The following is a 15,841-nucleotide window of genomic DNA, read 5'->3' as shown; positions in this document are numbered from 1 at the left end:
GAGGTACCCCTGCCCATAAATTAGCTTGTAGGTAAGTGACTGACCGCAGGGAAGCCAAGGGCTGGGGGGCAGGATAGCTGCCCTCCCCCGTTAGGCAAAGCCAAAAGCAGGTGGAGGCTGGGGAGGAGGAGGCGAACTGGCACTCAGCAGGGACGTTATGGATTGAGTTAAGATATAAATCATTTCCTTCCCGATCTTTGGACGTGTTGTTTATCGAATGACAAATAAGATACTAGCTATTCGATTGACAAGGTAAGCTCTTACTGTATGTTTTAGTGTAAATAGTTAATGCTGTGTTTATTCAGGCACACAGTTTGAAAAAAAAACATGCATCTGTATTATCTCTGTATTTGAATAGCATTGCACTTCTATAGAAATAAAGAAAAAACTGATCACAAAAAGGAAGTGAGGACAGAATAGGGTCCTTAAGCTGCATAGTGCATGTAAGTGGCAGAGCTTGGTGAACTTCGATGATAATTTATGCACACTTAAAACTGAAGAGACTGCAGCGGGACCGGCTGCAGTCAATGATCCTGAACTCTGGCTCCAGAAGATCTATAGTTCAGACCTCTCATCTCCTTGTTGGCATTTCCTTCGGCCTGGAGAAAATGTCATTTACTATGGCTGGTTAACTTCCCCACCTGTGGCAGTTTCAAATTCAATCGATGGTTCAGCTGCTTTTCATCTGGGAATTTCTATCAATATCAGGGGCTGTTTGCAGATTGTTTGGCCGTCTAGATTGGAATAGCATTTAGCAGATCAGCACAAGAATGAAATGTGAAATCATGTGCTGTCTTCTAGAGCATGCTCCTGTTTCTACTTGTGAAACGTTAATTATTAGAAATGAATAAAATATTAGAAAAATAAATGATCCTTACTTTAACGTGAAATAGACATTGCAAAGGAGCAGAGTGTGTTAAACTCTCTGAACAGAACTTCTAGACCAGGGAACAGTGCTTCACTATTACAGGCGACAGGTATTGATTCACTTTTTTCACTTTAAAAATAACAAAGAAAATGTTTAATGAGTTAAATTGAAAAGGTCCAATGGCTCTCTTAGCGAGAGTCAACTTCCCACCTAAAGGTCCAAGATTTGATACCAGCGTGCCAATCAGATGCACCCAGTCCATCGAGGATCCTAATTCCTATAGACTGCTGGTTCAGGATTGCGCCTTCAGATTGGAAATGGAAAACTGAATTGAATAATAGGATGGAAAGAGCGGTTTCAATATTGATTCTGTCTTCCAATATCAGAAGGCGCTGCTACTATCTGCGCACAGCTTATCAGTGCTAGCCGAACACTCCTCGCGCTGTGAAAGCAATTACGTGATCAGAGAGGGGCACAATCGATGCCATAAGCAATCTGCCTTTTCATGAAACCTTGTTAAAGCACTATTACTGTGAACCAGATGGAAAATATCTGTGCAAGCCCACGAGCATTAAAGAGCCCTTGTTCTGCTGCTGTTTTTAAGTGAGGAGGGTAGAAATAACGCCTGTCAGTCAATTGGCATTGCAATTTTCAATTTGCAATTGTAGGACCCAACCACTGATGTTTTTTTTACCATGTAATTTACACTTAGTGCTGTAATCTGTTCTGTATTGTATGACAATATGAAGAGGTCTGTTCACTTGATTGAAACAGCGGCCTAAATACCGACACTGCTTGGATCAATAAAATAGGCTCTTTGTATGTCAAGGTTATGAAAACCAAACGTCTAACAGTAAGCACAAGTCTCTGCAGTGCACGTGAGGATGGGGTCAGGGTCAGGGTTAGGGTCAGGGTCAGGGTTAGGGTCAAGGTTAAGGTTAGGATTAGGGTTAGGGTTAGTGAGGGTGTGTTCAACTCCAGGAAGTGGTTTGTTTGAGTGATTTAGACAATGGCACTATTTAGACTAACTGAATTAGAAACACTACAATATCATATTCAGGAGAGCTTTGATCCCAAGACGGTAACTACTGTATTAACTATTAAAATTAGAAAATAAATAGTCGGAAACAATAATTTCACCGTCAAAACTCTAGAAGATGATGTTTAACAATTGTAGCTATAGTAAATGTGTTTATTATTATTATTATTATTATTATTATTATTATTATTATTATTATTATTATTATTATTATTATTATTATTATTATTATTAATAGTAGTAGTAGTAGTATTGTGATGACTGGTCTTCAGGAAATGATTGTACAAACCTGGTCTTTTATTCTACCCAAGATGCTTTTAACCCTTCGGAACCCCTCTTACTGTGTATTAGCCACTGTTTGTAGGAATGTCTAGTAATATTAATTTGTATTTAACTATGGAGTCCGTGTGGTGGTAAGCAAGCAGCTGAGCCCTCTTAAGCTGTGATACATGGCACGGGCTGTGATGGATCACACAGCCCCTTCTCCCATCAACGCATGGCCTTTGAAAATCCATTTCCATGAAGTGAGCCAGGCCCGAGCAGTGGAATGTAATAAACAGTAAATCAATAGGATGTTCAAACAGGAGCCTGACTGCGTAAGGAAGAGGGCTTATTTACTCAAGCACTATACAATAGATCCTTTTTGATTTGCAATCATATCCCATTGTAGAGAGCCTCTCACAGCCTCTCCGTTATCTGAAATAAATCAACGTTAGAATCTCATAGCACTACCTGACCTGCGCTTTGCAGAGGGGCTGGGATAGATGAGGTTGTTCAGGAGCCCGTCATGCCGCGGTTAGAGAACAGCGCTGTCCAAAATAATTAAAGCTGCTGGGTTTCATTTCCAGCTGTGAGCAATGGCTTGTCAAAAGAAATGCTGTCTAATAAGTGTGCTGTTGGAAGGGAAATTAATTTCTATTTCAAGCTGTCTCTGTACAGACTATCCGAGAAGCGGACTGAGACGCTTCTGTTCAGACAGAGAATGCATCAGAGTCAGGCTGCGGGTGATTATGAGCTGGAGCTCAGCACTGAACCATGAAATGCACGTCCCACTGCTTATCTAGGAATTTATTTTCCAATTATACCCCCAGCTATTGAACAGCAATCATTTTATCAGCGGATGTTAATTGAATTAAAAAATGTTGATGGGTCTTACTTTGAAAAGAAGAAAGGTTTAAGCAATAATAATTATAATAATAATAATTAAAAATATATATTTTTTTTAAATTTGATTTGAGGATTTGCTTCAGTGCAGCCGCTGGGCACAGAATAATTCCATTCTTAGACAGCGATTTATTTGTACTTTTTTCATGAAGCGTGAGGCTGTCTATCCACGTAGATATTGCAATTGTAATAACATGCTAAGTTATAGAACTGGGACAATACAATAGAATCATATGCTGTTCTGTAAATGGGTTCGAGTATTTCATTTTCTATCATCATTCAATGACACATTAGTGCCAGTAACAGACTGACATATTACACACAGACACACTCGCTCGCAAGCTGTTGCATTTGCAGACCCTCACAACAGCATTGGTAATAACTCTCACCTGTGAAGCATCTCACACAATTAGAAAACAGCCACACTGATCCTGGCGTGGAAACGACGGCCAGGTCTGAAGGGCTTATGGCAACGTTAGCTTTACTAGAACAGAAGAAACGATTGGGGGTTTGCTGTCCAAATCAGAACAGGCTGCGCCTCTACAAATGATAGTGCTCAGTGTCATCCTGTTTTAATTAACTCCTACTGTTTGAAGGAGACAAAACATCTGTTAACTTAACAAAACTGGAACCGAACAACTGAGTTATATATTTCAGGTAACTTTAGCAGTCTGTTTATGATAATTATGACGTAGCTGCAGAATATGTGGAAGACTGCGACTGTCGCAGATCCTGCAAACTCTCATCAGATTTGGACTCCCTGTGCTGATGAGACACCCTGTATAATTGCAGGTACTAGCAGGTTTTGATATGGGCTGCTTTGGCCTGCATTGAGAGTGCTGTACTAGCCACCCCCTTGATTCCGTGACAGTCGTTTACAGAACACAATTCAAAGCAGCAGAAACAGTTTGTGTCTCCTTTTCATTTAAAATGCCACATCTCTCTTTTGTTGTTGCTGACGCCTGCTTTCTTTTTATTTGGGCAAACCTTTTGTATTCCCTTTAAAATGAAATGATTTGTCTTGTCACTCCTCCAGTCACAGCGAGACGATGATGACAAGAGAGCTCTGAGTCACGAGATCATTGTTCTGAATAATCACCTTATGGAAGCCAAGATAACCATCGATAAACTCCGGGAGGATAATGTGAGTATGGAAACCAGGCTCTTCACTCCTTTTCAATGCAGTTTCATCCCCCATGTTGCCCTGGTATCGTATTGTTTTCCCACCAGATCACATAACAAGGGGGGAACCAGGATTCATTCAGCACAATTACATTGGATTATATAGGCTCCCAGAGACCCAATGTAAATGCAGCCGTACGGGAGAGGTTGCAACCTTTCAGATCTCTGCCTATAATCTTTTTTAACGCACTCTGCAATATCCTGTGTTGCCAGCCACCACCAGACACATTTATTAACAAAACAGGTCCATCCTTTTTTATTCTAATCCCTCCATGTATGTCATATCCTGGAGATGTTCTCGTACAGTGTTGCAGCCCAGCTCCACTTTGACTGATGATTTTATATATATATATATATATATATATATATATATATATATATACACAGTATATATATATTCAGTTCATTTACATGCAGACCTGGGAACTAGCAGGGAGTGGAACACTGTGTGCTAAGGGCTGGAGTCAGGCTGAATGTAGGCAACTTTCCATTTTCTGCCAGGGTTTGATTTGTCTCTGATTAGGGATTTCTTGTGCATGCTACAGTCCATGCATGCCTTCTGCCTGTTAGTATTTTATATCCTCAACATGGCAGTGCATTAAATGGAATTTTAAAGAATCTTGCTTTCTGCAAACATACCCCAGCTAGCACAAAATGCCTAGTTGCATCCGGTACAAATATTTGACCCCAAGACCCGACTGCAATGTTGTTTTGAGACCTGTGCGCTCAATCAGCATTGCTACACATTATTATTATTATTATTATTATTATTATAATTATTATTATTTGTTTATTTAGCAGACGCCTTTATGTAAGGCGACTTACAGAGACTAGGGTGTTTGAACTATGCATCAGCTGCAGAGTCACTTACAACTACGTCTCACCCGAAAGACGGAGCACAAGGAGGTTAAGTGACTTGCTCAGGGTCACACAATGAGTCAGCGGCTGTGGTGTGATTTGAACCAGGGGCCTCCTGGTTACAAGCCCTTTTCTTTAACCACTGGACCACACAGCCTCCTAACCATTCGGCCAGTTGCGAGTAAAGTGATGGCGAGTTGTTGTCATGTTGGTATTCGTGCCTCTTCTCTTTCCAGGACCTCTACAGGAAAGACTGCAATGTGGCTGCTCAGCTGCTTCAGTGTAGCAAATCCCATTTCAGAAGCCACAAACTCTCAGAGGTGATTCTCTTGTTTTACTTTCATTCAATTTTCACATTGCTGTCAGATTGCAATTAGTCAATCAGTCAGTCAGTCAGCGATCCCTTTGTTTATTTAACCAGCTTAAACCATTGAGAACAATTTGCAGGAATTATTTGACCAATAAAACATACAAGCTGTAGTTAATGCGCTGTAACAGATACAGTCAATAAGTCCTGTTACACACAGGACTTGAGTAAGAAGCACAGAAACATCGCAGTCTCTGTACCAAACACTGTGCCTTTGTGAATGCCTGTCTAGACCCGGGTTCAGCCTCTCTGGGGTGGTGGGCCTTTCTGCTCCACGTGTAATAACTGTAGCCAGGGACTCATTTGTGTGGGATCGCACTGCAAATGAGTATTGCCATGGAAACTTTTATTATGGTATATCTGTGACTGTTTGTTTCTCCTCTTGCCTTTTACATGATGAACTAAATAAAGTCATTAATCAATACCAGAACTGTTTATTTATTCAGGCTCATGAAAAACGAAATGCAATGATGCGCACTAAATATTCCTTGAGAGATGTGGGTAATGTAGCGGACTGTGCTAAAGACATGATTTTCTTGAAAGCATCACATGTCTTAAAGTGTACTGAGCTGTAAGATAAAAACATCAATAAATAATAATAATAATAATAAAACTTTAAAGTTAATGCAAACGTGTGCATTATGCGAACAGAGCCATCTGCTGGATAATTAGAAAACTACCTGTCTGTCTTTAAACAGGTTTGATGTAATCTAATGCACATGTTCTTCTGTGCAATGGGCATACTGCTGCTAACCTCTAGAATCTAGGACAGGACCCTATAAAGATGCTTTAAGAGATGTCAGCGAATACGTTGGGTGTACTGCTGCTAACCTCTAGAATCTAGGACAGGACCCTATAAAGATGCTGTATGAGATGTCAGCGAATACGTTGGGTGTACTGCTGCTAACCTCTAGAATCTAGGACAGGACCTTATAAAGATGCTGTAAGAGATGTCAGTGAATACGTTGGGTGTACTGCTGCTAACCTCTAGAATCTAGGACAGGACCCTATAAAGATGCTGTATGAGATGTCAGTGAATACGTTGGGTGTACTGCTGCTAACCTCTAGAATCTAGGACAGGACCTTATAAAGATGCTGTAAGAGATGTCAGTGAATACGTTGGGTGTACTGCTGCTAACCTCTAGAATCTAGGACAGGACCCTATAAAGATGCTGTAAGAGATGTCAGTGAATACGTTGGGTGTACTGCTGTTAACCTCTAGAATCTAGGACAGGACCCTATAAAGATGCTGTAAGAGATGTCAGTGAATACGTTGGGTGTACTGCTGCTAACCTCTAGAATCTAGGACAGGACCCTATAAAGATGCTGTAAGAGATTTCAGTGAATACGTTGGGTGTACTGCTGCTAACCTCTAGAATCTAGGACAGGACCCTATAAAGATGCTGTAAGAGATGTCAGTGAATACGTTGGGTGTACTGCTGCTAACCTCTAGAATCTAGGACAGGACCCTATAAAGATGCTGTAAGAGATGTCAGTGAATACGTTGGGTGTACTGCTGCTAACCTCTAGAATCTAGGACAGAACCCTACAAAGATGCCGTAAGAGATGTCAGTGAATATGTTGGGTGCACTGCTGCTAACCTCTAGAATCTAGGACAGGACCTTATAAAGATGCTGTAAGAGATGTCAGTGAATACGTTGGGTGTACTGCTGCTAACCTCTAGAATCTAGGACAGGACCTTATAAAGATGCTGTAAGATATGTTAGTGAATACGTTTAAGGCACCTGTAACAGCTCTAGATAAAGGCTTCTTTGCTAATATGTTGTAAAATGATGCAAACCACAATGTTCCTACTGGAGGGCCACTCGCTAAAACGAAATTAATACTTTCAAGAAATGAAGAGGCATTTTAATGTGCTGTAATAATCACATCAACTGCATTTTTTAACACAGTAATATTAAGATGCATTCATATTAAGTGGCAGTAATCAAAGGCTGATCGATTTTGCAAGAAGAACACACATCCCACGACACCTATCCATCACAACAGTTGATATGGTACGGCTCGGTGCTCTTGGGATCTGCAAATCCCAGAATAAAAGAGGAGTCGACCCCTGAAAGAGAGTTTAGACGCATGGCTGAATAATCTGCCTGCCCGATTACCCACACTTTGCACATGTGTGTAGTACACTGTGGTGTCTGAAAGAAGATGAGAAAGATACAAGATATCAGAAATTATACAAAGAGAACTTTAAGACATTTGCTGCTGTAAATCAGTGGGAGAATAAAGCCTTGAATTTGCATTTAAAATCAGCTGTTATTTGAAGAGATCATTTATCTCCAAAATGTTTATATATATATATAGTGAACCTTACCAGGTAAATGTCCACTAAAGAATAGTTAAAACACAATAAACTCCACATAGGGAAAGTAGCTGCAATCTTCTTGCATTTAAGTAGACTGCAGCATTGTGCTGCTATTTGTTTGACCTCAACACAACATTACAGATTGTACTGAATTCAGGACAGGGAAGTACAATTGATTTCTGTCACACCAGTCTGGCTGGCTACCTCCATTAGAGGCATCTATCTCCATTCTCAGTACCCTGCTAGAGTTTGGGGCGAGTTTGACTCCCAGGTCTGTTTATTTAGAGCTGTATTTCTTTTCTTTCTTTTATGACAGTTACCGAGTGAATTTCAGGAGCGAGTGAGCACCCACATGGAGAAGCATGGCTGTGGCATCTCATTGCCTCTCTATAACTCTCCCTACTCTGACAGTGTTCCTATTTCTGTTATCGCCAAGCTCCTGGAAAAGCCAGCACCCAACAGCATGCCTGGTTCACACACTTCCAGCCCACAGTCCAGGGAGGGGAACTTTGCACACAACAACATGGGGAGCGCAGAGAAGCTGAACCGGAGAAGCGCGTACAAGTCAGACCTGTACTGCAGCGACACAGCCCTGTACTGCCCCGACGAGCGGATGAGGGAGAGGAGGCAGAGTGTGGACCTGCATGTCAGGGACCCTGAGAGGTTCCGGCCACAGAACTCCACAGACAGCACCACCGAGGAGGACGGCTTCCAGTCGAGCTTCTCACATGAGCCCTTCAACGAGTTCACCCCCTCCCTGCCTGCCTCCAGCTCCTACTCCAGCTTCAGCGCACAGTCCGACGAGAAGGGCCACGGCGCAAGCAGCACCCTCTCCTCGCCCCACCAAGCCCTTTACATGGACTGGAGGGATGAGAACTATGACAGGAAGAGCAGCTCGTCCTACGAGAAGGACAGCCCCGGCTTCCCCAAGTCCAGGAGTTTCCAGCACATGGCGCAGGGCCACCAGAACGACTCCTCACCCGTTTACACCAGGACTGTCCCCACATGCTTCACCGAGCCTTTCCACTCCCCGAGCGTGGCCTCCCCCCACCCCCTCTATGCTGACAGCAGGAGTCCCGTCCACATCCCCGAGGAGGACCTGTCTGGACGCTGGAGGCAGCTGAGCGTGGAGGACGTCAACGCATATTCTTACAGGAACCCAGGCAGGGTCTCACCCTACAGCTTCTCGGAGCAGCACTTCGCAATCAGACCGGCTAAGAGCAAGCTGGGCCACCTCTACAGCAGCTTCCAAGAAGGAGAAGATGTGTATCAGAGCCGGATCATGGACCCTGCCTGCTTCATGCCAACAAGCCCCAACCTGGAACGCGAAACAGGTCTCCGGTCACAGGAGAAGATGCAGATGTACAGACAGAAGGAGGATGACCAGAAGTCTGAAAGGAGCTTGTTTCACGGGAGCTCAAAGGATAAAGGCAGCACCAACAGTGTGAAAAAGGAATATGTCGACGTGAGCCCAAACAGCTCAGCTGAATCATTAAACCAAAGTTCACTGGAGGCTTTGGATCTCCAGCACTACGCCATGGAGCACGAGCCCCCTTCCGCTCTGAGACAGAAACCTCCGCACTACCAAAGATTTGGCACCACAGGACTTTGCAGGAAGGACAGTCTCACAAAGGCACAGCTGTATGGGACACTGCTGAATTAAAGCACTGAGTTTCTTATACAGAGCAAGTGGTTTGAATCAGTGCTTTAAGCTGCAGAGAACCCAAGAGTTAGGGGAAATCGTTAAGTGGCATAATATAATTCCAGAGATCGTGTAACCTGGAGAATTGACACCTGCAGATCTGGAGCTGTTTAAGGGAACCAAGCGCATGTGGTGATGGCAGTGTGGTTTGAAATGACACACACAACACGCACACACCTAACGAAGCACGCTCCCCGTAACCCAGAGGCTGGGGCACTGGCAGCTCTTCACCATCACTGCTCAGTCTTCATTTTGAGCAGATCTCATTTTCTTCAGAGATGCTTAAGTCTGTGCGTTCAAATAATTTGTGTTTTTTACAGAAGTACTGTTAGGGCTGAACCAGTGCAATTGAGGGGTAACAGATACCCCACTGATGCTGCAGCTGATGTAACTTTCTGAAGACTGGATTTCTTCATTGAGCATTCCTGGCATTCCCAGTTCAGCTTTTATTTTTGAATGCTCTGTACAGAAAAGGTTTTATTAGGAGAAACACAAGGGGCGTGTTGGGCATTGTGAAAGCAATAACATCGATGTTATAAAAGAAACTAAGGGCACAGTTACAATGCAAACAATGGAGCCAGCTTTAAAACAAACGACTGTTACACAATATATTAGGCATGTGCAGAAGATTCAGACGTGCCTTCCCTTTAAAATAAAGCAAAAGGTTAACAACTTAAACACCTTAAATGAAGGTTCCATTCAGTCCCATTCTTTCACATCCCTAATATATGATACACTGCCCATCCACATTTCGGAAACAGTAGCTGAACAGAGGGATCTTGTGGGAGTATTTTAAATACACACCAGTGCTTCAGTCCAGTATGAACAACACTGCGGTGGACTTCATTAACCCCTTCATTGCTCTTCACTGAGATTCATTAGACAGGCACGTTGCTCATTCCACCCTCTCTGTACATTCTGTCTTAGCTTCAGTTGGTCAGCACAGCCCGTCAGTTCTGCTCCTGATTCCAAATGTTACGACAGGTGGTGTAAATAAATGTATAGTCTTCGGATTTTAGGCAGGCCATGATTATCTTCGTTCTTTTTTTTTTTTTTGGTGTATATTATTGAGGATATCTGCATGGGTCTTCTCCAGATACTTGACTGATGTAGGTACCTGGCTATGATGTTGTGTTTTTTTTCTCTCACTGTGCTGTTTTCTGCAATGCCTCCGTGTAATACTGCAGATCAAACCATGGTTCTCTGACCGGGTCTCCTGTAAAGCCTTTTGTGCATGACATCGATTCACAGTGGAAACGGAGCACGGCCCCTCCCTACACGGGCCTCGCTGTCACTGCTTCCCTGAGAATCGACGACCCAGCTGTGCATCACATGACCTCATCGATTCACAGTGGAAACGGAGCACTGTTGCTGCTTCTCCACAAGGCATCTCATCAATCCATGTCACCTTAAAGAGCACAGGGGTTAGTAGTGGCTTTATACACTCGAGAGGAGCTGATGACCCTGCAACGTAAAGATAGTTTCTCATAGACAGTGAAAACCTTTTCTTGTGTGTGTGTATGTGTGGGTGTGAGTGTGTGTGTGGGTGTGGGTGTATGTGTGGGTGTGAGTGTGTGTGGGTGTGTGTGTGTGTGAGTGTGAGTGTGGGGGTGTGAGTGTGGGGGTGTGAGTGTGTGTGTGTGTGTGTGTGTATGTGTGGGGGTGTGTGTATGTGTGGGTGTGAGTGTGTGTGGGGGTGTGTGTGTGATTGTGAGTGTGGGGGGGTGTGAGTGTGTGTGGGAGTGTGTGGGGGTGTGTGGTTGTGTGTGTGTGGGGGGGAGGTGTGGGGGAGTGAGTGTGTGTGGGGGTGTGTGTGAGTGTGTGTGAGTGGGGGTGTGAGTGTGGGTGTGGGTGTGAGTGTGAGTGTGTGGGGGGGAGGTGTGGGGGAGTGAGTGTGTGTGGGAGTGTGTGGGTGTGGGTGTGTGTGTGGGTGTGAGTGTGTGCAGATTTCTCAGTTGATGATTGGTATTAATCTCACTGCTCCATTGATGTTCTTTGCTTTCTCTTCCCAATGTTTTCCCTTTCCTGTACTACCTCAGATTTGATTAACGTCTCCCCATGAAAGGATTATCCAGCTGTTGTTTCTATTTGCATTATTATGCATGTTTCTGTATTGTTGTTGTTATTGTGTTTCTATACATAATAAAGATCAATGCAGCACTTGCACTGGAACATTTCAGTTGGGGACTTTGAAGTGTAAATTGCTTTTAACCTATTACAGTGAAGTTGGTCTTTTATTCAAGTCTTGAATGCACAGAGCCCTGTAATTTAACTCTCTTTAGCCAGAGGAATAGTTTAGGGGTCTATTTTAATGATCTTAACAGTGGCTGGTCTAAATACAGCCACTTAAAGCTGGTCTAATATGGACCAGTATCTTTAAGTATTCTGTGCCCCTCGAGGGACACAGCAACAGAATGTATATAACATTAAAGGAAGTTCAGAATATAACTGTTCACATCATACAGAATGCATACAGAATTAAAGGGTGTTCAGATCATACAGAATGTATACAGAATTAAAGGGTGTTCAGATCATACAGAATGCATATCGCATTAAAGGGTATTCACATCATACAGAATGCATATAGAATTAAAGGGTGTTCACATCATACAGAATGCATATCGCATTCAGATCATTGAAATCCCTTGGTGCTCATTGAGCCTTGTTTCCAATGTGTATCTATAACCCTGCATTTCTCTGCCTGTAACTCCGGAGATAGGGGATGAACAGATGTGACCAATAACCCCCCATCCCCCTCCTGGCAAGTCTGAAAACAAGCCCTGAATAAGAGTGTGGTGCCAGTTACCAAGGAAACAGGCTCTATCTCTACATATTAGCAGCATGGGGATGCAGGAGGGGGTAGAGCACTGCAGACTCAGCTAGCAATGACCAGGCATGATCACACTCACTGTAATAACAAGAAAAGAGGTTTTATTGAATGAGGATCGTGGAGCAGATCAGAACCACAGCGCTGTTTATAAAACCCGCTTTATTAACAGTATTAGTATTTCTCGAATGGTTGCTGGGGTTTAATAAGGACTTTGCAGGGGAAATAACTTTGTTCAAGACACCAGGTAGGCTCACTCCCGGTCCGGTTAGGGTAGCATGCAAACTACACCTCTTGATCCATGTTCCAAAATACATCCAACCGGGACGCACTTCAGTACATGCAGCTCTGATATTAAAACAATAACAATGATCTATAGGGATGCTTGCAGGGAATTAAGTGAAGAGCTCGCTGGGCAGGCTGCATTTCTATCTGCATGGAGACGGCCTGTAATGAGAACCCGTGCGGATTGCACTGAATGGTGTGGTGGTACTGTGAGTGTGGACTGGCACTGATCCATGCCAGGCTCTATCACCAGCCTAAGCATTCACACACTGTGCTACCCTTCTTTGTATTAGTCCTTGAGGAAAACAACATGCAAAAGAGGCAGCCTTGAGCTCAAAATATACATGAACAGAAATCCCAAACAATGGTTAAGATTGTACATAGGAAAAACTAGTGAAATGCAGCTTTGGTTGAGTGGAATGCTTAGCCTGAATAAACGTAAGGAACCCAGGGTGCAGTGGACAGAGAGAGAGTATGTTCAGAATGCCTGTCCTCCCGCGTACATTGTGTGCTGCGCTGCAGTCAAACACTAACTAAACCAACCTTCAGCACAAAAAAGAAGCTTTACTCTTTCAACGCTGCACGTTGTATTTGTTTGTATTTATTCCAGGGACTGTATATGCTTTAAAGTTAAAGCTACCGTCCCTGAATCCTGTGATTACCTAAAACTGGCTACATAATCTGTAACTCTAAGCACGGCAATCAGAAATAATCAAAAAGTAAAAATATTTCTTAATTCAAGCAATTCTATTACTTAGTTTAATAAACTTCCTGATGAAATGTACATACATTTTGTTTTTAATTCATTTTTACATTTCAGCAAATTTGTACCCAGTTTCATAAATGTGTATAATCCCGAGGCAGGGCACATTCTAATGAAATGCACACATGCAGTTAATTGCCTCTGCCTGGCCTCGTGGCTTCACATTGCTTGTCAGTATTCTGGATCATGGCACAGCATGTTCCGCCAGCATCCTGGTTTAAACTCTGTGCTGCTGGGCTCTGCTTTGCATTGTTTTTACATGAAACGCTCAGTTGAGAAGCTCTTGGAAAGGAAAGTGAAAGCACTGATTGACATCGATTCAGCTGACAGCCACCTCTACAGAGATGCGGCTCTTTCTCTGAAGCTCGTCTATGACAACGTTCTGCACTGCAGAGAATGCGGGGCAATGTGCAGCAATATATTATATATATATATATATATATACACTCACATACACACGGTCTATTAGATGATGTCAAATTCAGTGATTTCACTGTTATGCAATGGGTTTGTCATCTCAATAAAGTCAAGGGGCCGGATCTGTAAAATACCCAGAATCCCTCTGGTGGTACCCTCTCTGACTCTGCTCTGTCCTCCGCTCGTACCGCACATCAGCCTCTACCATCGTCAGGCCTGCGTTCCAGTGCCTCTCGTTCTGAGGAGCCTCTACCATCGTCAGGCCTGCGTTCCAGTGCCTCTCGTTCTGAGGAGCCTCTACCATCGTCAGGCCTGCGTTCCAGTGCCTCTCGTTCTGAGGAGCCTCTACCATCGTCAGGCCTGCGTTCCAGTGCCTCTTGTTCTGAGGTGCATGGCCAATCTTTTGAAATGTCTGTCACAATATGAAACAGTGCAGAATACTCCTCAATAGCGTGTCTTCTACAAGCCATTCCCAAGAGGCTAATTAATACTGGGCAGCAAGGACAGGGACATGCTGTCTCGCTCAGCGTTCATTACTTTGTTCTTCTTCATTATTGAAAGATGTCACGAAAGCTACAGATGTCTTCAGCAAGCTTCAGCCCAGCCAAACTTTAACTACTACCCTTTAATAGTAACTTTTTTACATTGAACAACTAATGTTCCATAAAAAATAAAAATACAACCCACAAAAAGTGCTGGTTTTTAGCAGGACTGTTTAAGCAATTCCTCAGGCTTAAAAGCAAACACATTTTAAACCTGTATTTAATGAAGTTCAATACTCTCGGATCTGATCAAACGTTCATATTGACCCGTAACAGATGACCAGACTCATCCTGAGGTTCAGCGAGCTTTTCCCCACGTGTCGTATCCAATGCAGCTCTCGTGGATTCTCTATCATGATTTAACTGCACTTTGCTACACTCTGCCATGCTTTTTACATGGCACGCCACAGTGTACCTTTAAACAGGGTTCCTTGTATAATCCATTCGAAACATCTGGATTCTTATGAGGTCTCAGCGCTTCTACCTCATTTCACAACTGGATGGACTCAGGACAGACTCAGCTGGGATTTGACTACACTGACAGCTATACAATATACTAAGAAAATGATCTTAAAGGGATGACTTATTAACTATGCTAAAAAAAAAAACTACTCTGGCTGTTAGGAAGTGAGGTGGGGAAGCACATTAACGGTGCGCCATTGACTGAAGCCCTGTGCAATGCTAATTTGCTTCCCCATGTCACTTCCTCACAATTCGCCTCGAGTAGTGCTTTCATTAAGAGAGCAAAGCAAAGAATGATCTGTGCAGTAAGAACAGCAGAGAATCATTCAGAACATTCAGAACGGGATAGGAAGCAGGTAAGAAATATTAGGAATATTAGGAAAATAACGGGTCTGTTTTACAGGAAATAATTCATTCCAGATCTCTAGTTCCATCCAAGAGATACCAGGTGACTTGGTGGGCCCCTGACTCTGCAACAGTGCTTGCCCGCTTGGATAAACAAGGAAATCTCATTTGAAGTCTTGGGTATAACAAATGCTACATCTCTTTGGGGATGGTTTTCTTTGTTCTATAATTAGGTCCATGTCTGAGTACATGCAAGCACTAATTAGGTTTGATCATGAATCTACAAAGGGTACAGCCAACTCTTTGAAATGTTCATTATAAAATCAATGCTTTGATCTCAGTATAATATGCCTAGTATTTTTCTTAAATTCAAACAGAAGTTGTTATTTTTGATCACAGTAACTCTAAAGTTTAAGCATGTTACTGTACGCTGGTCCTGTTTAAAGTCGGTCTACTTTATGATAGACGCTGTCGGATGAAGACATTACATTACATTGGTTTGGCTCACGTTCTAACCCAAGTGTCTGGTTCAGTCACGGTCTGTGAAGTAAAGCAGTCTGGTTTGTTACCTTTTCAGTACCTGAGAGGATCTGAACAGTCAGCGTTTGCTTTTTACACAAACAGAGGTTACCTGTTAATAATGAAGGGAGACTCTAAGTGTCAAGAGGAGGGTCTGAAGGCTGAAGGGCTTTGC

The 15,841-nt window shown here is 43.0% G+C and overlaps 1 protein-coding gene across 1 annotated transcript in view; it reads left to right on the top strand.

Moving 5' to 3' along the window:
* Positions 1-11,190, top strand: part of LOC117399049 (brain-enriched guanylate kinase-associated protein-like) — a 30,447-nt gene extending 19,257 nt beyond the window's left edge. The window contains exons 5-7 of the mRNA XM_058992107.1: positions 4,108-4,215; positions 5,348-5,431; positions 8,121-11,190. Coding sequence (XP_058848090.1) covers positions 4,108-4,215; positions 5,348-5,431; positions 8,121-9,467 — 1,539 coding nt within the window. The 3' untranslated portion in view covers positions 9,468-11,190. The remainder of the gene's footprint in view (positions 1-4,107; positions 4,216-5,347; positions 5,432-8,120) is intronic.
* The last annotated feature ends 4,651 nt before the right edge of the window (positions 11,191-15,841 follow it).

This window comes from Acipenser ruthenus, chromosome 18 (assembly GCF_902713425.1).
Source record: "Acipenser ruthenus chromosome 18, fAciRut3.2 maternal haplotype, whole genome shotgun sequence".
Classification (NCBI taxonomy): domain Eukaryota; kingdom Metazoa; phylum Chordata; class Actinopteri; order Acipenseriformes; family Acipenseridae; genus Acipenser; species Acipenser ruthenus.
The sequence above is the reverse complement of the archived record's forward strand: the minus strand, read 5'-3'. Positions and strand labels throughout refer to the sequence as shown.